This window comes from Salmo trutta, chromosome 4 (assembly GCF_901001165.1).
Source record: "Salmo trutta chromosome 4, fSalTru1.1, whole genome shotgun sequence".
Taxonomy (NCBI): Eukaryota; Metazoa; Chordata; class Actinopteri; order Salmoniformes; family Salmonidae; genus Salmo; species Salmo trutta.
The window spans coordinates 52,162,911-52,187,896 of NC_042960.1; the positions used below are offsets into that span (position 1 = coordinate 52,162,911).

Here is a 24,986-nt window from a genome sequence, read left to right on the forward strand (position 1 = left end):
ACACCTGTTAATTGAAATGTATTCCAGGTGACTACCTCATGAAGCTGGTTGAGAGAATGCCAAGAGTGTGCAAAGCTGTCATCAAGGAAAAGGGTGGCTACTTTGAAGAATCTCAAACATTAAAAATATTTGGATTTGTTTAACACTTTTTTGTTACTACATCCATATGTGTTATTTCATAGTGTTTATGTCTTCACTATTATTCTACAATGTAGAAAATAGTAAAAATAAAGATAAATAAATAGTAGGTATGTCCAAACTTTTGTCTGGTACTGTATATAAATAAGGTATTTCTGTTTTTTAATTGTAATAAATGTGCAAAAATGTCTAAAAACCTGTTTTTGCTTTGTCATCATGGGGTGTTGTGTGTAGATTGAGCAGGAAAAACATTAATTATATTAATTATATTAATTGTATGTAATGGAACAAAATGTAAAAAAGTCAAGGGGTCTGAAAACTTTCCGAATGCAATGTACAGCACAAACTACATAAATATCTGATAGGGTCCATTCTCTGCTACCTGGACTTTAAAATGGATACTTCAGGATTTTGGTAATGAAGACCTTCATCTATTTCCCTGGAGTCAGATGAACTTGTGGATACCATTTTTATGTCTCGGCATCCAGTATGATGGAAGTTAGAGTTAGTTTTGCGAGTGTTAGCACATTGACTGGACGTCTATGGTAATGCTAGCTGTTACCATAGACCTCCAGTCATTGTGCTAATGCTAGTTAGCAGTTGCGCTAACGCTAGTTAGCAACTTCCTTCAAACTGCTTGGTATCCATTAGTTCATCTGACTCTGGGGAAGTTGATACATGGCTTCATTGCCAAAATCACAAAGCATTCCATTAATGTTTTATTTAAGAATAAAATAATTTGCCTAATTAGGCCTAAACGTTAGCCTAACTATGAATTAATTCCATTCCAGTCACTGCATAATTCTGCTTCAGGTTTTGGTATCGCCTTGTTTTCTGTCCCTGTGGGTGACAAAGAGAGCAGTAGCCTACTGAAGATGCTGTATTTCACCGTTAGTAGGGAAACAGAGCCTACCTTGACAAAGCTCCTGAGGGGTAAACTACAGAAAAAAATTAAGCTACATATTTTTAATAAACCGATTAATGGGATTTTCCTTCCCGCAGAATCCTGAAGCTGGAGCATACTGGAAAAGGGGCGCATTCCAAACTGACGAACAGCCTTTTCTTTCAGTGAGACTCGAAGTAAAAAGACGCAGCAATGACATTCTACTGGTAAGAGCACCAGCCGTGCGCAGCTACATCGAGCACAAAATAACTATTGTGAGGATAGATGATTGATAACGCAACTGCAATAGCGCAGGCCGGGAGACGGAAACATATGTAATTGTCTTACTGTACAGCTGGTTCAGTGCCACTGGGTGCTGCATGGATTGTTATTGCAATCAGTCCTTCAACACCAGCCACTTCTACCAGCAATTACAAATTACTTTATTCCGGACGGCTTGCTGAGGAGGAATATTGCTGCAGAGCTATTGGGGAATGCCATGTGTCGTGGCGCGACATAAGAAGCGCTTTGTGGTGTGTTTTCCTCCGGGGACAGGTGGTGTTGGGAGGTAGTGGGGGTATATGAAAACACAACCCGGAGACAGTTGTCTTAAGGATGTCACGCTGCCGTACAGGATATTTTTTTTTGCCAGAGACAGATGCGACAGAGAGGAGTAGGCTAGTAGTTTACAAATTAGGTTAGGATTAGGTTTGACGAAAACATCGGATCTCTCTCTCCTCTTCTTACATACTGGATATTAATCCAGGGGAAATCAGACTGTAGAGGCAAGAACTGTGTAACCGCCGCGTTCCGGGCGCACCCTTTACGCGACAATAAGCGGTAAGTGAACGGAGCTGTCCAACGTTGGGGTCCGGTGTTTGAGGGTGGTGGTGCGCGCTGTGGGACATTGCCTCCGGTCGCGCCATGCCGATGCTTTGGGCACAATGGTGTTCCCAATATAATCAAATGTGATGATTTGTTATGGGTTTGAAAATGGCTCAAACGAATGTAGGGAACTCACTTGAAATTGGCCTCGGCATTTTCCCTCCGAGGCAGAGTTTCACAGTTATCACAATGACACACATTATTGCGACATACATATAAAATGATGTTCAATTGCCTAATGTTAGGCTACCTATATTTTCTATCATTGTGTAGTTAGTTTCTCGATTTCATACTGCGTAGCTCCATGTCCAAACCACATGAAGATTTCATGTTTTTTACAGACAGCGGGATTTATTAATTGTTGACTATAAAAAAGTATGCTATGTTTATTCCTTCCCTATTTATAGAGAAGTAATTGACACTGACATGTTTACTATTTTCTAAAATAATAGGCTATTTATTTATTACTGTGCAATATCAGGCTATGATGATATATTTAGCCAATTAGTCTACTATTCAAATGCATTAAACCACATTATTATTATTATTATTATTTGTTGTTAGTATTATTATTTGTTATTATTATTATTATTGTTATTGACTAAGTATAATTTAAAATGTTCTTAAAATGCACAGAAATTACTCCTTTTAGTCTTCTCTCACATGAAGAGTTCAGTAGCTATGAGGGCAGCAGCCCTCTCTGTGTCTGGTGTGTGTGTTTGGTGTGTGTCCAGTGGCACTGCTGGTGGTTGTGCATGCTGATCTGTGATCCTGCCCAATGGCCCCCAGGTGTCCTTACACCTGTCCTCCCCTCGGGCTCCTCTCTCTCCCTTTCCTCTGTCCCTCTATTTCTGAAGCAGCTGCTGCCTTTACAGTACACTGAGTTAGTGTCAAAATCAAATTTGCGTTTTTATGTGAGGGCTAACTTTGAATTGCTGGCACTGAGCTCCCCAAAGTTTCTTCTTTCAGGAGAAAGCTGCACGTTTTTGTTGTGCTCCCTGTTTCAAATTCAAATTGCCTTTGAGCTGCCTTTTGTTGGGTGCTGGGGTTTGTGGCCGGGAAAGGGAGACAAGTAAGTGAAGTCCCCAAGGGTCAGAGCATTCCAATAATGAGCCCAAGTGTAAGAGAGGAGAGTGGAAGAGAAAAGGGGGCTACGGAGAGGAGACAGTTCTGTTCAGCCAGCGAAAGCTAAGATATAACCAAGGGAAAAGCACAAGCCCTCCCCTCACTCACATGTGTCAATCAGGCTCTAAGGACAAGGGGCTCTTTAAAATCCCCTGAAAGGCCTCTCTTTCTCCCTGGGCTCTGCCACAGGTTGCAGACCTCACCTATACTCAAATTAACTCTCCTGGTTCCCAGATGCTGGGCTATTGTCCTACAGTTCCAGCCTCGTGCCATTGTTTTCTTTGCCTATGTGTAGAGAGAGAGAGAGGGAGAGAGAGAAAGAGAAATAGAGAAAATAGAATAGAATAGGGAGAGTAAGAATGGGAGAAAATGGAAGAAGAGAGAGAGGGGAGGGCTACTGGCTTAGTGGGTGTCTGTGCTGGGTGTTCTCATGGCGAAGGAGTTCCTCTACTACACCGTTCTCCCTGCTAATGCCTCAGACCTCCTTGTACACTCATCATCCCACTAGCACTGATTACACAAGAACTATCATTAGGAATAAATTAGGTGAGAAGAACAGAGGGAAACGCCTGTCTGATAAACGCTGTGATCTCCTCATTGTACTTTAAGAGCTGAAGAGGATGGATTAAATAAGAGAAAATAGGCCCCTACCAGAAGGCCTATGGTTACTTTATAGACGCTGCTCCAAGTTGGAGCTGATTTTGATTTTTTGGTGCGTTGCTTTCCTTTCCTATTGTCTAGTGTTCCTCATAGCTTAGCAAACCGCCCAGTGAAAGCTCAGCGAATCCCCAGCAAGCAGAGTACAGTGATTTATTATAAAGTTACTTCATTTGGATAGATCCACAACTTCCCACCCAGCACTCTGGGCCAAAGACCCCTGCTGCTCTCATTGTGGAATTCTTAATTCTCAACTAATTTGTAGGATCTGTCTGAGTACTACTTTGTGTGTGTGTGTGTGTGTGTGTGTGTGTGTGTGTGTGTGTGTGTGTGTGTGTGTGTGTGTGTGTGTGTGTGTGTGTGTGTGTGTGTGTGTGTGTGTGTGTGTGTGTGTGTGAGAGAGAGAGAGAGAGAGAAAGAAAGAAAGAAAAAGAAAAGAGAGGGAGAATTTGTTTGCCACAGTCTGTTCGTTTTCCTGTCATAGTGTGTGTGCTTGTGTGTATTTGTGTCTGTGCGCCTAAATGTGTGTGTTTGTCTCTCTACCACAGTGTGTGTGTGATTCAGTGCTGTCCAGGATTTGTTGAATGGATGCCCTGTTAGTATCCTCTCCACTCTCTAACAGCCGCGCAGGCCAGCGCCCCTCAGAGCAAGTGTTGAGCCCACTGTGCTAAAATAACAGGTGCCCCTGTCCTGTCGCAGGGGGTCTCAATCCTGTCCCCGCCACCCCCTCCTGGGGGTTATGTTACCTGGTCAGGGTAGCCCGATCACAAGCTCATATGTGAGAGAGCTGGTGACATCTCTACCACCCCCTGACTATTGAGCTGCCTGCCTGGCGGCCCCAAGGCTAACCTGCTCTGCCAGCCCTCCCCTCTCCCTCCCGCTGGACCTTGATGTCAGGCCCTCCCAAGCAGTGTGGCCTCTCTTTGGGCTGTCAGGAGGAGGACACTGCCCACTGGGACTCTGAATGGGACAAATTTACCGTAGCAATGTTTCCACTTAGCACGTGGCGTTAGGAGAAAGCGAAGGTGAATGAGAGGCTTGGTCAGTGTCAGTCCGTGCTGCAGAGTGAGGAGTGGACAGACGGGGCTCCTGTGTGCTCCTTTGCAGGAATCAGCAGTGCCTTGTATTTTATCCATTTCACCTCACCATTTAGGCACGGCGCCCAGCAGCCATCCGCTGCTATTGCTGTTTATGTTTTCCCAAGGCCACTGCTGGGGTTGCTATGGCAGTAGATAAACAGGTTAGCCGGTGACCCCTGGGGCCTCCATTCCCAGGCTCCAATGGGCTTGCAGTGTAGCAACTACCACCTCACCTGCGGCGAGGTGTGGCTGGAGCTGGCCAGAGGTCACCAAGCCACCAATCCCTCCTGTTGTTTAATCACACTCTCCCTCTCCCTCATCATCTGGACTTTCCCTTTTATTTCCCCTCTCTCCTTTCCTCCCATATGGTTCCGATCATATATATCTCTAGTACGCACACTTTTTCACGCTCAAGGTTTTCTTTATACTTGTATGTGAGTTTGGGTACCCTAGACACTGGAAAGACTGCAGAATAAGTAACCAACCCCTGGGTAATATGTTGTCCCGTGAGTTTTAAACTATGGCACAAAAATACTACAATATGTCAGTGTGTGTTATTGTTCTTTACCGCCCCATCTATCCTCAGGCTGGAAAGGCCACTGGCTATAGGAGAATAGAATGTACAATAGAACCGGAGAAAATAATGTACGAATAAAGTATGAAAATGTATATATTCACTACTGTAAGTCGCTCTGGATAAGAGCTTCTGCTAAATTACTAAAATGTAAATTATAAACTGGGTGGGTTGATTGGCTGGGTGGGTTGATTAGGTTGATTGGCTGACAGCCATCTTATATCAGACCGTATACCACGGGTATGACAAAACATTTTTTTTTACTGCTCTAATTACGTTGGTAACCAGTTTATAATATCAATAAGGCACCTCTGGGTTTGTGATATATGGCCAATATACCATGGCTAAGGGCTGTGTCCAGGCACAGTTGCGTTGTGCCTAAGAACAGCCCTTAGTCATGGTATATTGGCCATATACCACACCTCCTCGAGCCTTATTGCTTACATGTACAGTATATCTAGTGCAATACCAAAGCAAGGAAGGAGGATAAACAAAGCGGTACAAAGAGAATGTCCCTTGAAATAGTCAATAATCAGAGCTCTTTCATTTTCCCTCAAAAGCTTTCCCATTGCTGCTCATTCTCATTTTGAGGCATATTTCTTCTATGTTTTAATTTGGTGTCAGTGGCCTCTAACAGTGGAGAGGCTCTGGGAAGGTGAAGGGTATCTGTTACATAAGCCTGAGGTGATGGAGGAGCACAAAGCTACAGTCTCTCTGAGGACTGACTCGGCTAGCTGTTGAATAAAAAGCCCTCTGTATGGTTAATACATTACTTCTCCATGTTTAGATGTGGTAGAGGGGGGATTCATTCCACTACAGAGAAAATACACATTTCCATAAATACAATTCCATAATGCCTTTGGCAGTGCATCATGAAGGATATTGTGCAGGAAAGGCAGGCAGATGTGATGGAGCAGGACGAGGCACTACTTCCTGGACATGAATGAACATACAGTGTATGTGTGAGGATGCTTTTTATAGGCTGTTTTTTTGTCATTGAGGCACTCTGACATGGCTCTGTCCCCTCGGTGCATGAGGTTGGTTGTGACTGTACCACCGTCGACATGGCCAATGTGGCGTATAGAGGTTTGTTAATGAGTGGAGAGACTAACGAGGGGCCACCGCAAGGAAAGATGTGGATAGACTGGTCCCCCCTTTACTTTACCTCACACACACACACACACACACACACACACACACACACACACACACACACACACACACACACACACATACACACACACACACACACACACACACACACACACACATACACACACACACACACACACACACACATACACAATGAGGCGGCTTGCATGGAGGCTCTAATAGTACCCTGTCAGTCCTGGGAGAGATGTGGAGAGATGTTTAACAGGCCGTTTCCCGTTAAACTCCACATACACAATTAGCAAGCATTCCCTTTATACCTTAGATGCCTCATCTTTCCCATTTGGCCAACTTGGCTCTTTCTCATTGTGTTGTTGTTGACTAACAGACCATTGTTGTTGGATGGGGAGGAAGTGGGAGTGATTGAGTCACACTTCACCACCACAGTGTGAGGCTGTGGATGTATACCCTTTAGGCCCACAGATGTCATACTCCTCATTTATGGCTGCCTTTGTTTTAGAGAGACTATATCCTTCAATTGCTTGTTTTGTTTGTTTGCTGAGAAACGGTGAGATTGTGCTTGTTTATCATTCTAAGCCTAGCGACTCCTCCTTCTGTTCTCAGTGTACTGTAGTCTACCAGTAGTTAATGTGGTCCTCTTCATTACCAGGCCATTCTGTTCTTTTCGGTTTCTCTCTGTCTGCCTGCCTGTATTGCTGTATTTATTTTTCTCATGTACAGTTCACTTGTTTTCCGCTTTGAAGAAATTAATGGCTTACTGCACTCTGTGAGGGGAGTCAGTGATGCGTGAGGCAGTCAGGCTGAAGAGAAACTATACTGAGGGGAGTGAAGGGTGAGGGGGTGAGGCACGAGGAGGGAGTGGTGCCAAGGCCTGGGTGTACTGTGTGATGGGTGAAGTCGAGCTGTGAGGTAATGTTCACAGAGACCCAGGGAGGTGGAGGAGAGATGGAGAGAGGAGGGGGATGACGATCAGAGTCAGGGGGTAGAGATGCAGTAGCAGTGGAGGCCCAGCAGGATTACACTGGGTGGGCAGAAGCATAATAGACTCTGTAGACTGCTTACTCTGATGAAGTGGGCCCTCGAACGCACTAAATCAACGGTTCACGAAGCACCAATTAATGTATGGAGCCGGCATCTCTGGTGTGAGGAATCAAAGAAGCCTGGCTGTGCTGAGCGTCTGCTCTGCCCCCTCTCCGTGGAGCCAGCCAGAGAGCCATGGCCTGAGTCAGAGATGAGGGGATGATGAGGGAAGGATAGAGAATGTGTGATGGAGGGAAGGGGGGCCCAGGGGCCATCTGGAGGCAACAGGTCTCAGGACAGCAGGTGGGTTCCAATCAGAGCATCACATGGCCTGTGTCAGGGCCAGAGTCTGAGCCAGGGTCTCCCCTATCCAAGACCCCCACATCCCCCCTTCTAACAGGCCACAATCTGTCACCTGCCATCCTTTATTAGCTCCAGTCGTGCAGTTAGGCATTATGGATTGAAGAGCTGGTGGTCGTTGGTGGACAACATAATTGTGGAAATTGACTGCGAACGTTTGATGACTATTATTAACCCAATCTTTCCAGATGAGTGGGTTTGGTTGTAGGTAGGAAATAAATTGGTGAGTGTTCTGCATACTCAAAGAATATGTTATATGTGATAGAGAGGATTATGGCGCTTTAACAGCTAATCTGTTTATGAGGCACCGCATATCTGCCTTTTATTGGATACTATATACTGTACATACACCAGACTGTAGTTCCTGTATTTTATTGGAAATAAAGGATGTTGTATACTGTAGTTCCTCTTTCAGGGTGGTAGTGGAGGACTATTTGCTGGTCTCCTATGTGGTTATTTGCTCAGAAATCCCATGACTACATGCCTGCTCATAACTAGAGGGTCATCTATATTTGCATGTAAATGTTTTTCACCCCCTGGTCTGCTGGTGGAGCAATCAAAATGGCTCACTGTCTGCCTCGCTTAGAGAGAGGGCGGGCTGACTGGCAGTGACATTCAGAGCAGTGCCACCCGCCCGCCCAACAGGGTTTTAATGCGTAGGGCTTTTTCTCCTTGATGTGCTCTCTAGCCAGTGGATCTCTGTGTGAATATTCATGCACATCCTCCTGCCTTTAATGACTTGTTTTGCTGCAAACATCAGAGCTCAGCCCCCAGCACCGCTCCGACCGCGCCTCCGCTCTGTTCATTGGCCCAATCCCTTGGCGCCCGTAAGATGGACACATCCAAGGTTTTCTGCTCAAAGTATGGCACACTCATCTGCCCGTCTGACTCACATACACATATCAGGGTCGGTTGTTTGAAGTTCGGCAGTTCAGCTCTAACAGTTCAGCTCGAGGAGTTCTTATCGTCAGAATGGAACATCTATAACTCAGCTTGAGAAGTTTGACTTTGCAGCATGGGGAGTGAGTTCAGTTAGATGGCAGTATTTCAACGCTGGTGGTACTGTGCCATGGAATGATCTCTGCTTTGGACATTTCTCTATTTCTCTATGTGGGAGTTTAGTGGTGATTTGCTCTGGCCATCATTTCATTTCGCTTGGTGGTTTGGTGCTTGGTGGTTTAGTGTGTGTGCCGATAGCCTTGGTGTTTTGCCATCACTAGTGTGTGTGTGTGTCTGTATAGGGTTATGTGTGTATGTGTGTGTATATCTGCATGTGTATGTATATATATGTCTGTATGTAATGTATGCATTACCATAATACTTCAGTGATTGCCCCGTTCCTCCTTGTAATTACATGGTTGTATGGTTGGTCTGTGAGTGCTAGAGCATGACCAGCTAATTCTGGGAGACCATTGGCTGGAGCTGTGGGTCTCCTGGGCAGACAGCCACTCAGCCATGTGACAGGCCTAGAAAATTGACTTTTTTCAGTAGCATGCAGCAACACTTCCCAGAGTTCTCTGTTGTTTGTCCCTTGCTTGTAGACTAACCTTTTAAACAATTATCTGCTTGCTCCATATAAATAGCATAGCTTGTCCCCTCTGTGTTGTTTCAGTCCTGGCCTGCTCTCTCTCTTAGCCATTGCAGTAGCCAAGGAAACTCGATCCCTGAGTCTAAACTAAAGCAATAATCAGGCCAGGCTGAAGTGCCTGAGAATCCGGCTCTCACAGGCCTGTAGCCTGTAGCTTGTCATAACTTCATGTTCCCTGAAATGCTAAGGGTGGGGTAACAAGGGCACGGCAAGGCAATGACAGAGTTTTTCCATGTCCACGCAACTGAAGAATAGCCACAAAAGAAGAGTAGCAACAAAAAAATTGAATATTATGATGGTGTGGAAATTGTGAGCACATGCTGGCACCAGGGAAGAATGGCCCAATCATCATAGAAATATGTAAAGGTAAACATTCTAAATGGCCCTGTTCCACACAGCATACTCCTGGCTTTCAGGGAATCAAACTGGTTTGGAACTCTTCTCTTTACTGACTTGCCTAGTCAAATAAAGGTTAAATCAAATCAAATAAAATGATTGATGAATTTCAGACAGAGTGTATATAATTGTACTGCCCCGGTGTTGAGTGCTTAGTTTAAGTAACACTGGAGAGTGCTGTTCCTGCCAAATGTTAAATATGGCAGTCATTTTAGGACAGTTTTTTATGGCCGTTGGACAGGAGTGTTCCTCCCTCTGCTACTTGTATTTTTTGGCCTGGCCATTTCACCCGCTTGGTGCTTCTCGCTGCTGCTGTCATCGCCACCATTAGCGGACACTACAAAGTGGCTTTGAAGCTCCACAGGGCTCAGGGCCTTAAAGAGGGACAGCTCGGGAGTTCAGTGTTGATCCTGAGTTCAGATTTCGGTCCCCTCCTATACGATAAGACCCTCAGGACAGCTGGGCCAATTATTCTCCCCCTGTCGACTCTCTCTCTCTGTTTCTCTCTCTCTTCCCCTTTCATTCTCCCTCTCTCACACCATGTGTGACCTTGGAAAAGTCCAGGCGAAACATTTTGCCCTTTTTTTAAAATGTAATATTGTACAGTTGATATAGTAACATGCTTTGATAGTAACGTACAGTATATCAATATTAAGACAGAACCTAAAACCAAAATAAGTAATGTTGTAAAAATGACACACTCAATGACACAGGCATTGATCTGTTTTCTATAGCAGATGTAGTGACTGTCGGCAAGTTAACATTTTATTGCCGAATCTCTTGTTAAGTGGATGCCTTGTGTGCATTTACTTGACTGTGTTTCAAATCCTAATCAGATGGTTAATTTACTGTCTTGGGGACATTTACCAGCTAGCTGTATGGAACGCAGGCTGATCCCACCTCTTTATCTCTGCCTCCATGTCTCCCATTGGTGTCTCCATGGTTTCCACATATGCAGTTTTGTTTTGGGAGTGGACTTATGCTAACAGAGTCCAGAGGGTGAGGGGGATAAGGGTGCAGGGCTTGAGGAGGGATGTGTGTGTGTGACGGGGGGGTTCATGTGACAGTCGTCCTGTCTCTGCATCAGCAGGCGAGGTGTCGGGGAGATTTGGCTGGCAGATCTTAATCAGCCATCAGCCCAGTGCTGAGAAGAAAAGTCCATGCAAATCCCTGCGTCGGCAGCTGTGTAGTGTCCTTCATTAATATAATAATACTCCTCCATTATTCCAGCTTCACACTGAGTCGAGCACCGCATCCACATACTCCTAATGGCTGCCTGACTTGATGACTGGCTGGCCGGGGGCCGCCGCCCGCCCGACAGACACCTTTATTTATTTATATACTTGTTACTTAGCCTTTGTCACATTCGCAGCAAGGAAAGTGGAAAAGCTGATTATATTGCCTGGAATCTATTCTGTTTGTATTTCACTGGCCAGTAGGCTGTGCATTGGCTGCGTTGTTATGCATGTTCCCTGTTGCTGATAAGAAGTAATTAATGGTGTGGCTGTGCAGGCCTCTTCCTAGAGAGTTGACGCAGCATCCAGGCTCAAGCAGCTGCTGAGACGCTTTTTGTTCACATGAAGAGTGTACATCAGAGTCTTTGTCTCACTGTCGATGGAGGTGCGTTCTTTTCTCATCGGATAATCCCTTTCTGTTTTTTCATCTCAAATGAGACAGTGTGTCACTCCTCAGACTGAGAAGGAGTGCCAGACTTCCGACAGCAGTGCTCAACCAAGCAGGCTGGGCGTGTGTATGTTTGTCTGTGCGTGCGTGTTAAAACAGTTTATGTGTGTGTCTCAAGAGCCTCATCTGTGCCCTAGTGTCTCACTCCAGGCTCTTCATTAGTGTGGATGTTAATGAGTCACACTCTGATCAGTGCGGCATCAAATCAAATTGTATTCATCACATGCTTCGTAAACAACAGGTGTAGACTAACAGTGAAATGCTTTCATAAAGGTCCCTTCCCAACAATGCAGAGAGAAAGAAAAATAGAGAAATAATAGAAAAGTTAAACACGTAATAATAAAAAATAATAATATATAATAATAATATATACACGGAAACTATGCAGTATTTTGTTTTATTGTTAGGTTACTTGTTAGATATTACAGCATGGTTGGAACTAGAAGCACAAGCATTTCGCTACACTCACATTAACATTTGCTAACCATGTGTATGTGACCAATAAAATTTGATTTGATTGGATTTGATTTGACAATGAGTTACAATAATTTGGCTATGTACAAGGAGTTACAGTACCGAGTCGATGTACAGGGGTACGAGGTAATTGAGGTAGATATGTACATATAACTAGGAATAAAGTAACAGATAGTAAACAATAGCAGCAGCGTATGTGATCAGTCAAAAATATTTGAGTCCAGCACCGCATCCACATACTCCTAAACGGAACATGTGAAGTGTTGGTTCCGTGTTTCATGAGCTGAAATAAAAGATCCAAGAAATGTTCCATACATACAAAAAACATATTTTTCTAATTGTTTTTGCTTTAATTTGCTTACATCCCTGTTAGTGAGCAAATCCCTCTTTTCCAAGATAATCTATCCACCTGACAGGTGTGGTATATCAAGAAGCTGATTGAACAGCATGATCATTACACAGGTGTACCTTGTGCTGGGGACAATAAAAAGCCACTCTAAAATGTGACGTTTTGTCACACAACACAATGCCAAAGATGTCTCACGTTTTGAAGGATTGTGCAATTGGCATGCTGACTGCAGGAATGTCGACCAGAGCTGTTGCCAGATAATTTAATGTTAATTTCTCTACCATAAACTGCCTCCAACGTTGTTTTAGAGAATTTGGCAGTACGTCCAACCTGTCTCACAACCCCAGACCACGTGTAACCATGCCAGCCCAGGACCTCCACATCCGGCTTCTTCACCTGCGGGATCGTCTAAGACCAGCCACCCGGACAGCTGATGAAGTATGGAGTATTTCTGGCTGAAATAAAGCCCTTATGTGGGCTCCCCAGTGGGTGGGGAGCCCACAAGGCTGCGCCCCTGCCCAGTCATGTGAAATCCATAGATTAGGTCCTAATTTATTTATTTTAATTGACGGATTTCCTTAAATGAACTGTGACTCAGTAAAATCTTTGAAATTGGTGCATGTTGCATTTATATTTTTGTTCAGTATATTTAAATATTTAGCAGTCTTATGGCCTTCCTCTGACACCGCCTGTCACGTTCTGACCAGTAAAGGGGTTATTTGTTATTGTAGTTTGGTCAGGACGTTGCAGGGGGTGTTTGTTTTATGTGGTTCAGGGTTTGTTGGGCTATATGTTTATATAGAAGGGTGTTTGTTTAGAGTGTTCCGGGGTTTTTGGTTTATGTTCTATGTTAGTATATTTCTATGTTCTAGTCTAGTCTTTCTATTTCTATGTTTAGGGTTTTTGATTGACCTTCAATTGGAGGCAGCTGTTCCTTGTTGCCTCTGATTGAAGGTCGTATGTATAGGGATGTTTTGCTATGGGGGTTTGTGGGTAGTTGTCTCCTGTTTAGTGTCTGAGCACCTGATAGGACTGTTAGTGTCGTGTATTGTTTTTGTATACGTGATTTGTTTGTTTTCCTTCTTCAACATTAAAAAGAAGAAGAGTATACATATTCCCGCTGCGTTTTGGTCTGATCATTACGACACCCGTTACACCACCTGGTATAGAGGTCATGGATGGTAGCGAGCTCGGCCCCAGTGATGTACTGTAGTGCCTTGCGGTCGGATGCGAAGCAGTTGCCATACCAAGCGGTGATGTAGCCAGTCAAGATGCTCTCAGTGGTACAGCTGTAGACCTTTTTGAGGATCTGAGGACCAATGTCAAATCATCCTAAGGGGGAAGAGTCATTGTCGTGCCCTCGACTGTGTTGGTGTGTGTGGACCATGATAGATCCTTAGTGATGTCGGCACGGAGGAACTTGAAGCTCTCGACCCACTCCACTACAGCCCATCGATGTGGATGGGGGCGTGCTCAGCCCTCCATTTCCTGTAGTACACGGTCAGCTTCTTTGTCTTGCTGACGTCGAAGGAGAGGTTGTTGTCCTTGCACCACACTGCCAGGTCTCTGACCTCCTCCTTATAGGCTGTCCCATCATCATCTGTGATCAGGCCTATCACCATCGTGTCTCATGTCTTTGCCCATTTGCCAGCCAGGGGCTCAGTCAGCTCTACCTGGCTTGGTGTAACAGATGTAAATCGTACTCTCCTTGCGTTGTGTTTTGTCCAAATAAATCACCCCAGCCAGTGGTCCCAGTTGAGCATGATTTATTTCTGTTGTTAAATAGAAAACAGCACGTTAGTTGTGCAGGGCTTAACGATGTTGATGGCTGTCGATGGTCAAATCTGTAGCACGAAAACGACTGTTAGCAGTGGGCTTATGTGACCATTAAATCGGTGTATGCTAGCGAACACACTTATTTACAGCAATCATATGCCAAAGCACATCCCAGAAAGCCCCTCAATCCCTAACAGGTACCATGTACCCACACATGTATAAATCAGGAATGTACAGCAAACTTGTACACATTGTAAAATATGAAAATAGAATGCAGTATTCAGCACGTGACCTACCCCTTGCATCACATTTTGATACTGGGGAGACCTGACGTTCGCGATCTCCCCCTATCTGCATGCGGGGCCAATCACAACACGCCTTATTGTCATCAGAGTTGAACCAACCAATAAGAATGCTTGAACATTGAGTACACCTTTCTTTAGAGGCAAGTGGAAACATAACCAATCCTGTTACATTGGCATGGGTGAGGTGGACACCATGGACTACCCCTCGCTGCTCTGCGGCACTGTGCCCTACCTTGCTTGCCCATCACTGGTGCTAAGGTGCATTAATGAGTTGCTGGGGTGTGAGGTTCTTCTCTCCCAGTGGCTGATGGGCGTAAGTCTGTCACAGTGTGTGGCTTATTAGCTCCCGACAGAGTCCCCGACCCACTTTATCTCTGCCTCCATTCACAGCAGCAAGACAGGGAGCCCAACCAGAGCCCATTACTGCTACCAAGGAGACACTGAGCACAGCCACACAAACATGCGCACACACACACACACACACACACACACAGCTCAGCAACAAAAAATATTCGGCCACAGAAAAGGCCTTAATAGCGTTTGTGTGATATTGTCCCATGGGAGAGTGTTGCTGTAAGCTTAAACTCCTGCTGTGGAAATACATCTTAAAGCCATGCGTGCTCTGCTACTTGGTGCACTTTGTTGTACTGCTCACATTCATTCTCCCTGACTAAACCCTATGAGAGTAGGGTGTATTTTTGGGGATCTTGCCCTAGAAATAGTTGATGGTTTGTAAACACAGTCTCAGTTCTCCCTCCCTCCCAGCCTTATTGGAGAGCATGATTCCAATCAGGCTGATATTAGACATGTCAAACTAGTTTTCACAGGCAGATATTGTTATTTAGTCTGTCTGTCTGTACGCCTGTCTGTACGCCTGTCTGTACGCCTGTCTGTACGCGTTGTCTGTACGCCTGTCTGTACGACTGTCTGTGTATACACAGTATTTGTTATTGTTGTGACCACAGTATTTGTTAGTGTTGAGAGGCGTCGCCGGGAAGTAAAACCCATGGCATGGTTATTGTAAGCCTTACAGAGTTGCCAGCCAGACATTTTTCTTCAGAGCCCTGGGACCCAACCCTACGGACCCAGAGTAATTCCTCTGCATCCCATTAACATACTCATTAATGTAAATTATTATACACTCAAACCCAGTCAGGAGCCAGTCGGCAGGCAGGGAGGCAGGCAGGCCCAACAACCAACGTAACCAACTAGTCTGGAAAATGAGAATGCCCACTCGCGGTTGAGTCACCTGTGTCTTATAGCCACAGTATCTCTACATCAATCTTTTATACTGCAGAACAATACATATCCTCAATTACAAAATTCAGTCTGGCGTGTTTTAGAGGGTGTGATGGTAAAGACTGCCTTCTCTACTTTGGGCTTTCTATGGTTATCAGAAAAGTATTTTTGCTGTTATTCTGATAGTTCTTTTAATATAGTGTAATAAACCCTTCTCCTAACTTGGAGGGTAAAACGTGCTTTTGAAGAAGTCTATAAATGAGTTTTCTGGCCCACTATCTCTTAGCATACACCCATCCTGTATGTGACAATGTGCCAATCAGGTTGTGCTGCAGTGGGGTTGGTTGTAGCTCTCGAAGTTGAGTGAGAGTGTATTTAAGAATGAATATGAGTGTTGTGTTGGTTGTGTTCATTGTTTTTTGTGCATTAGGGAGGAGGATGGTGCAACATTAGGCTGTCAACAAAGGTGTCTTACCCAGAAAAACAAACAAGGTTGTTTCACTACTTACTTCGTGCTGGTAAGTGATACCACAGAAGAAAAGAGGGAACGTCATAAACATAACACTTTAAGTCAGCAATTTTATGATAATTAGTGAGATGCACGGCTGTTTAAAATGCAGACAGACTTCACAGAGTGAGGAGAGAGGAGGACAACAGAAAGGAAAACAGAAAAACCCGAGAGCAATCACGTCGCACGAGCAACAGCGGTTTCTATATTTCATTACAACTGGAACACAACGTAAATAGCCTGTTATTTCAGGAAGTGCTTTCGTTTTTCCCCTCAGAATAGCTTGGAAAATTGCTCTGGGACTGTCTATTGTATCACGTGTTACAGTGTATTTTATAAGAGCCCCTTGATATAGAGCACAACCCAATCCCCTAGCCATATTGGTAGGGCTGGTTAATATAGAGATCCAAATGCATCCTTTCAACCAGTACAGGAACCCCCTCAACCCCCACCGTCCCTCCTAATGTAATGGTGGGTGTCAGCATGTGAAATACAGCCAGGCTCTTTTACTGGGCTATAATAGAACCACTCCTCTGGAAGGCTCAGTGCCCATGGCAAGACCTAGATAGACAGATAGCCTGGACAGAATAGCCCAGACAGCCAGAAGAACCTTATCCCAAACTAGGCCTAGTATCACTGCCAATATACAGTACCAGTCAAAAGTTTGGACACACTTACTAATTCCATTTTTTTATATATTTTTTTTTACTATTTTCTAAATTGTAGAATAATAGTGAAGACTTCCAAACTATGAAATAACACATATGGAATCATGTAGTAACCAAAAGTGTTCAACAAATTAAAATATATGTTATATTTGAGATTCTTTAAAGTAGCCATCCTTTGCCTTGATGACAGCTTTGCACACACATTCTCTCAACCAGCTTCATGAGGTAGTCACCTGGAATGCATTTCAATTAACAGATGTGCTTTGTTAAAAGTTTCCTTTTTAATGTGTTTGAGCCAATCAGTTATGTTGTGACAAGGTAGGGGTGGCATACAGAAGATAGCCCTATTTGATAAAATACCAAGTCCATATTATGTCAAGAACAGCTCAAATAAGAAAAAAGAAATGACAGTCCACCATTACTTTAAGACATGAAGGTGTCAATATGGAACATTTCAAGAACTTTGAAAGTTTTCTCAAGTGCAGTCGCAAAAACCATCAAGCACTATGATGACACTGGCTCTCATGAGGACCACCACAGGAAAGGAAGACCCAGACTTACCTCTGCTGCAGAGGATAAGTTCATTAGAGTTAACTACACCTCAGATTGCAGCACAAATAAAGGCTTCACAGTGTTCAAGTCACAGACACATCAACATCAACTGTTCAGAGGAGACTGCGTGAATCAGGCCTTCATGGTCAAATTGCTGCAAAGAAACCACTACTAAAGGACACCAATAAGAAGAAGAGACTTGCTTGGGCTGAGAAACACATGCAATGGACATTAGACCGGTGAATATCTGTCCTTTGGTCTGATGAGTCCAAATTTGAGATTTTTGGTTCCAACTGACATGTCTTTGTGAGACACACAGTAAGTGAACTGATGATCTCTGCATGGGTAGTTCCCACCGTGAAACATGGAGGAGGAGGTGATGGTGTGGGGGTGCTTTGCTGGTAACACTATTGGTGATTTATTTTGAATTCAAGCCACACGTACCCAGCATATCTACCACAGCATTCTTCAGCGATATGCCATCCCATCTGGTTTGCGTTTTGTGGGAATATCATTTGTTTTTCAACAGGACAATGACCCAACACACCTCCAGGCTGTGTAAGGGCTATTTGACCAAGAAGGACAGTGATGGAGTGCTGCATCAGATGACCTGGCCTCCACAATCACCCGACCTCAACCCAATAGAGATGGTTTGGGATGAGTTGGACCGCAGAGTGAAGGAAAAGCAGCCAACAAGTGCTCAGCATGTGGGAACTCCTTCAAGACTGTTGGAAAAGCATTCCAAGTGAAGCTGGTTGAGAGAATGCCAAGAGTGTGCAAAGTTGTCATCAAGGTACAGGGTGGCTACTTTGAAGAATCTAAAATATATTTTAATTTGTTTAACACTTTTTGGGTTACTGTATGATTCCATATGTGTTATTTCGTAATTTTGATGTCTTCACTATTATTCTACAATGTAGAAAATTGTAAAAAAATTAAGAAAAACCCTTGAATGAGTAGGTGTGTCCAAACTTTTGACCAGTACTGTATATTGATTGCGTCAACAGAGTCAGCCACACCAAGAAGAGCACACAGGTCAATATCTGTGAATGAGAGGTGTAAAGGCCTCCACCCTGGTACAGTGTGTGTTAACTCGGAAGGCAAGTGGCCGAGCGAGCGTCTCAAAGTCTCTCCAAGGGGACCTGGGGACGGCCCTGTGCTGTATCTCTTTGAGTGGAGTGTGTAAGAGTGTGTGTGTGTGTGTGTGTGTGTGTGTGTGTGTGTGTGTGTGTGTGTGTGTGTGTGTGTGTGTGTGTGTGTTTGTGTGCGTTATTAGTATTATTATTTTATTAGGAGCCCCATTAGCTACTACCAAAAGCAGCAGCTACTCTTCCTGGGGTCCACACAAAACACAAAACATGACATAATACATAACATTAATAGACAAGTACATCACGAGGACAGAACTAAATATTTAAAATAAGAATACACACTTTCATACATTTGTGCCTTCATAATCATGTGATTCATAGACGCAACTGAATGCAGGTGCAACACACAAAAATGAAACTGGAAATGCAATAACAAGGAGGTGTGTTGCAAATAGGATGACACTTTTAGCTAAATTCCCTTGATGTGAATATAGCAACCTTGTTTCGCTAAAATCCCCTGACGTGAATATAGCTACCTTGTTTCTATATTTACCGCCTGTAATGGGTATCCTGGGGTAGCATATAATATCTTAAACTTGTAGGCCTTTTGTTACAGATACCACCCACTATAGGTTTCATTAGATAAAATGATACATTCATGAACATGCATAAATAACCAGGACAGTGTTTCAGATGGAGTTTCACTTAAGTCTTTCACTGCGTTCAGTTCATAAATTGAACAGAATTTCCTCATACGGGGCTTCACCTAATGTGTGTGTGTTTGTTTCCAGTCCAGCTGTCTGAGGCTGACCCAGGCCCAGGGGATTAGCCTGTGGCCACGCCAGGGAGCCAGTTCCTCTGTAGTGTTCTGCCTGTGAGCCTCTAATGGATTGGTCAGGACAGACAGGGGATGTTGAGACATCTCCAGAATTATTTCCACTGTGGCATAAGCAGGGACAAGCTTTGTGATTTGGAGGCCCCAGGCAGAGTCTGTGCACGCGCTTGCTAAAATGTATTATCTCTTAATGTGCCATGAACACAAGCAATCATTATGTTTTCATCTGATTGGCAAATAAATCACGTAAAAAAAAACATTGTACTTTTATCCAAAATAATTCCAGGATCCGAACAGTGCGAAACAGCGCCCCTCTGTCTTACTATTTGTAGCCCATGTATGGAATGCTGTCTGGACAAAAAGAGTACGACATGCCATACTCTCTTTTGACCAGACAGCATCAGATACATGGGCTACAGATAAGTCCTCTACCTCTGCCTTGGCCACAGTGGCAGTATTATCAGCAGCACCTGTATTTTTAATAAAGAAATGTGTTAATTTAGGTCATTTTGCTGTTAAAATTAAATCTTCATTCTTTCTTTATCTTTTCTCTGCTCCGCTATGAAAGCACCTCCTTGCTGCAGCTTGATTTCAATGAAACTCACGTTTGTAATCATATCACGTGAAATAATTGTGATAATAATAGTCCATTATTATCGGCCATTCCGTGGGTGATTAATGACACTTGTTTCTACTATTATGAGAAAAACTTGGATGATATTAATATTGATATGAAATATATGCATACGTATGAAATTACGTTCTTGATCTATTGTGAATTATTATTCTGCTGTATGGATTAGTTTAACTTTTTGGAGGCCCTGGGCATAAGGGAGTTTGAAAGGATGCCGTGTACTGCACGCCAGGAGTAAATGGACCAGTGGAAGTTGGTTGGAGCACCATGCATCAGCACAACCAGAATGATGCTTTGAGGAAGTAGGGGGATAAACTGTGTGGGAGACAATGTCATGCAGATTTGGGGAATAACTGATTACACGAGTTACATGTAATCTGATTCCAAAAGTCCGTTCAGAAAAGAAACACCACGTTAACGTTTAACCATTTATTAGTAAAGATGAACAATGTAATATCTTGGTGTTAATCTGTTCTCCTTCAGGGTAGTTCACCATCAGAGCGAAGCGTAATGAAGATGATAAGCTAACTACAGGCAGTTAGCACGGTATGCTATACCAATCCCCTGCAGGAAGAAAAACCCAGAATGCAGACAGGTGGAGGATGGGGTGGTGGTGGGATATCAAAAAAAAGCTGATATAGCGAATAACAGCTAGTTACAGCAGCAGCGGCCATGGCAGCAAGACACCAGCGCAACCAACCCAACCCTAATGGCATGGCAGAGAGGGAGGGACAATGACACAATGTCAGAAAGTGAGAGAGGGGAAGAGGTAGAGCGTTTGTACTGGGAAGTACATGTATCTGTGCTTGTATGTCTGTTCATGGTGTGTGTGTGTGTTTGTGTGTGTGTGCTTGTATGTATTTGTGTGTACTTCCCCCTCCCTGTTGCTTTTACAAAGTCATTTTGATACCAGCAGCAGTCTCTAAAGTTCCAAGTCGCTCGGGTGGCTTGATAGAGTTTTACACCAAGTGGAGCACAGACAAGCCCTGGAGACACCAGTTAGTTAATTAACCAAAGAATGACACTGATTCACCAGGGTGATAAACAGGAATAAGGGGAAACTCTCGCCCCCTCCTCTCCTCCTCCGGAGAGAGGGACTCTGTTTCAGGCTGTTTGCTCTTCCAACAGATGTAGGCATCTTATCTAGTGTGAGGAGGTGGTGCTGATTTCAGTATCAATTCTACCTTTGTTTCTGAAGTTTGATAAATATGATACACCAGCCAATAAATTCCTCCATTTATGGAACTTCTGCCAGTGATGCATGTCCTCCTATCATCTGATACAGCATTTGTGCATATTGTGCATTCAGGGATGACCGCCTGTGTGTGTGTGTGTGTGTGTGTGTGTGTGTGTGTGTGTGTGTGTGTGTGTGTGTGTGTGTGTGTGTGTGTGTGTGTGCAGTGCGGCAGGAGAATGTTGATGACTGTAGGTAAATAAGCGACACGGGGGACTGAGCAGACAGAGCAGAGCATGCTGGGATCATGTAAAGTGCTGGTGGAAATGATTAACAACCATGCCGTCCCAAAATAACCCCTGCCTGCTTTACTGTGCCTCATTTGCTGTGAATCAACTTTTTCAAAGCTGCTAGTGGTGGGCATGATTTGGGAAAAGGAGGTAGGGGGTGTTGTTTGATGAGAACTCCCTCAATCCTCTCCCATTGCTGTCTAGCGCTCTCCTTCAGCGCAGACCGGAGTGTCTGGGAGACAAAGTGCGCCGTGTCCCCTTTGAGTGGTGAGAAACTTTTTGATGATGATGATGCTGGCCGACAACTAGCCAAGTGCACATAGAGTGGGCGACCCTGTGTGTGTTCAGCCCATTTCTGCTACCCTACTTTTCCCTCAGTAGTCTCTGTTCTACTGGCCCATTGTCTTCACACTAAAGTGCTCAGCGCCTGCGTGCGTGACTGTGCTCTGGCTCTGCTTATCTAAACATTTACTTTATTAGACAAGGTCTCATAGACTCTGCTCTGCAAATTGCCCTTTAAAAAAAATCCTCCATTGTTGTTCATAGTGCTGCCCTGATGGAACATAATAGCTGGCTGTCACCTGCCTGTGCTCTGAGTGGAGGTGAAGCTAATGATACAGGGATTAGCTAATGAGATGATGAAGGAGATGATATGGATGTCAAATGCCTGTGGTTCCTGTACTCATACAGGAAGTCTTAGAAGCACAGATTCCATAGCTCAGAACCGTGCATATGAGTATTCAGAATGAATGCATTACCATATCATAAGATGTATTTTTTTGTGCTGACCTGCAACATTATTCCAAGTACTGATAGACATCAGAGGGCTGTTCCAACACTTTGTACCTGAGCACTTTAGCCAGGCACTCACAGTTAAAGGAGTGTTTGTGATCGTGTTCCTGTGATTGTGTGGGATGCTGGACAGACAGTGGGTTACAGTATTTACCCTGGTCCTTAACCCACTCTGTCACAGCAGGGCTGCATTGTTCCTGCTCACACACTTCCCACGGCACTGAGCAAGGCTAGCCAGGGTCAGCCACTTCAATGAGCAGAGCCCATTAGCTGAGAAGCTTTACACAAAAATCTTAATCAGAAATGTCCTTTCCTCATGCAATCAGAAGTAAGTAGTGGGGCCGGCAAACGAAAGTAGTGGTTTAGGTGAGGGGTGCGGAGTAGTTAGTGGTGTGTGTGTGTGTGTGTGTGTGTGTGTGTGTGTGTGTGTGTTAGCAACAGCTTTCATTCATCTTTATTCAAGTTTCAAGTTTTATTTGTCTCATGCACAAGTACAGTGAAATGCTTTCCTTATAGGGGTGGCAGGTATAGCCTCAAAGTAAGAGGGCCACTAACTGAAAGGTCACTGGTTTGAATCCCTGAGCCGAAAGTTGGCAAAATTGCAGTGGGGTTGCCAAAATAATAAAATACAAAAATTAAGAGTACAGATTATTGTATGGGACAATATACAAATGTTTTTGAGAAAGCTTGAAAAATCTAATAAATAAAAGGTTATTTAAAGCAAAAAACAAATGATGTACCGAGGTTGTGTTATTAGGGGTGTGGTGGGGTCACCAGAAATTCAGGTGAAAGAAATGTGGTCCCCGCTGAAAAGGTTTGAATACCGGCTAGGTTTCTACTAAGCTAACATATGGAATTGTTTTAAGATGGTCTTACCAAGGATCATTTAGCTATTTGATTTGGAATTTTAGGACTCCTATAGGTATCAACATTTTTGGGGGGATAAAACATTGCATTTGGCCTTACTGCTAGTAGCCCATAGAAACACACTGAATAACAGATTTATACATTAAAACAGATATTTTTGTACTATAAGGGCACAAGGCAAGACCCAAATACAGACACAGAAGGCAGATGGTTGAGCTCCGATATTTATTATAGCAAAAGGCAGGTCGGGGACAGGCAAGAGTTCATAAACCAGGTCAGAGTCCAAACGGTACAAGACCATAGGCAGGCTCGAGGTCAGGACAGGCAGAGTGGTCAGGCAGGCGGGCTCAGAGTCAGGACAGGCAAGGGTCAAAACAAGGAGGGAAAGAAAAGAGAGACTGGAAAAAGCAGGAGCTGAGACACAAAAACACTGGTTGACTTGACAAACAAGACGAACTGGCACAGAAAGACAGGAAACACAGGGATAAATACACCGGGGATAATAAGAGACACCTGGAGGGGGTGGAGACAAGCACAAGGACAGGTGAAACAGATCAGGGCGTGACATGTACTAAGTCAAAAGCAAGTATGTTTTGGTATACGGAATTATCTGTACACCTGACATGGAAATACCCCATTCACTTCCATACATTTTTCGACCCGGTACCAGGTTACCTTCAGACGAGTCCTGTGACAGTGGTGGGGGTCATAGAGCAAAGCAGAGAACAGCATCGTGTTCGTGAGAGTCTCATCTTTCCATAGAGGGGTTTGTAGTCCATAGTTTGTAGTCTAAACCATTCTGATGCCTCAGACGTTTTCGTGAGAAGACCGATTTTTGGGATGTCTCCTGTTCTGACAAACATCTTCCACTGCAAATGCAGAAAGCCGACATTGGCGGATGCGGTGGATTGAGATACAGCCCATGCAAAAAACTGCTTGATCATGCTAATGAGGGGCTCAGACATCGACTCTAGGGTTAACCCCAATTACTCCAGCAGCGCTGGACAATGGTGACCCTGGGCATGATCCCACTCCAGGGGGAGTTGGGATATGCAAAAGACACATTTCCATTAAACACTTGTGTGTAACAGAACAAATATAAGCACGCCCCAAATTATTATTATTATTATTAAGCCCTTCCCAACAATGCAGTATTCAATATACGAGTGTGCTGTGCCCTTAATTGCTGTCACTGTAGGCATACACTGAGTGAAAAAGAGCATAAAGAAGGACTTGTCATGGCACTTGAATGGCCTGATTTCCATACTGCTTGAGGAGTACTGTTCCTGCACTGTCAAGTGGCCCAACAAATCAAACCACTCCTTAAAGGAAATGTACTGTACATTGTGTGGTTGGATAATGAGATCTACTGAGCTTACATTCTACTCAGGTCTTTACAGCTCACCTCTGTCACTGGGCTCGCAGAGTCCAGCTCTTTAAAAACACATTGTGTCTTCCCTCCCGGACACATGGCTGCTTAATGCGGAGAGCCGGAGTGAATTAGTTTATAGCCTTTTCTCTCACAGCGTTAACCAATGCCACATTCATCACTGGAGGAGAAACATACTGCAGACTGCAGAGCTGCGGCCTCTCTGAACTTTTTAATTTAACTTCTGTCCCCCTGTAAATGCAGAGGAGCATTTGCTGATGGCTCAGCCATCTCCTGCTGTAAGGAAAGGGCTGTAGGGAGCCCTTCAGCTTCACTCTCCTCCTCAGCCTCGCCAACCATGGTGGTTGACAGGGCGTGAGTGTTTGCACTTTTTAATATAGTCCTTTATGAAGTGTTTCCACAGGCAAGAGACATCACAGATCAGTAATGGTGCTCAGGGAGGAAGCCAGTGCCTATGACCGGAATCTGTCTTTGCTACTACACTCTTAGAAAAAAGGGTTCCCACGGGCTTCTTCAGCTGTCA

The 24,986-nt window shown here is 44.2% G+C and overlaps 1 protein-coding gene across 7 annotated transcripts in view; it reads left to right on the forward strand.

Moving 5' to 3' along the window:
* Positions 1 to 983: 983 nt before the first annotated feature.
* Positions 984 to 24,986, forward strand: part of LOC115192576 (semaphorin-6B) — a 127,757-nt gene continuing 103,754 nt past the window's right edge. For 6 of the 7 annotated variants that reach the window (XM_029751233.1, XM_029751234.1, XM_029751235.1 and 3 more), the window contains exon 1: positions 984 to 1,248. In XM_029751233.1, coding sequence (XP_029607093.1) covers positions 1,120 to 1,248 — 129 coding nt within the window. In that variant the 5' untranslated portion in view covers positions 984 to 1,119. Of the gene's footprint in view, positions 1,862 to 24,986 lie in introns of all 7 variants that reach the window. The other variant, XM_029751240.1, reaches the window with a different exon arrangement.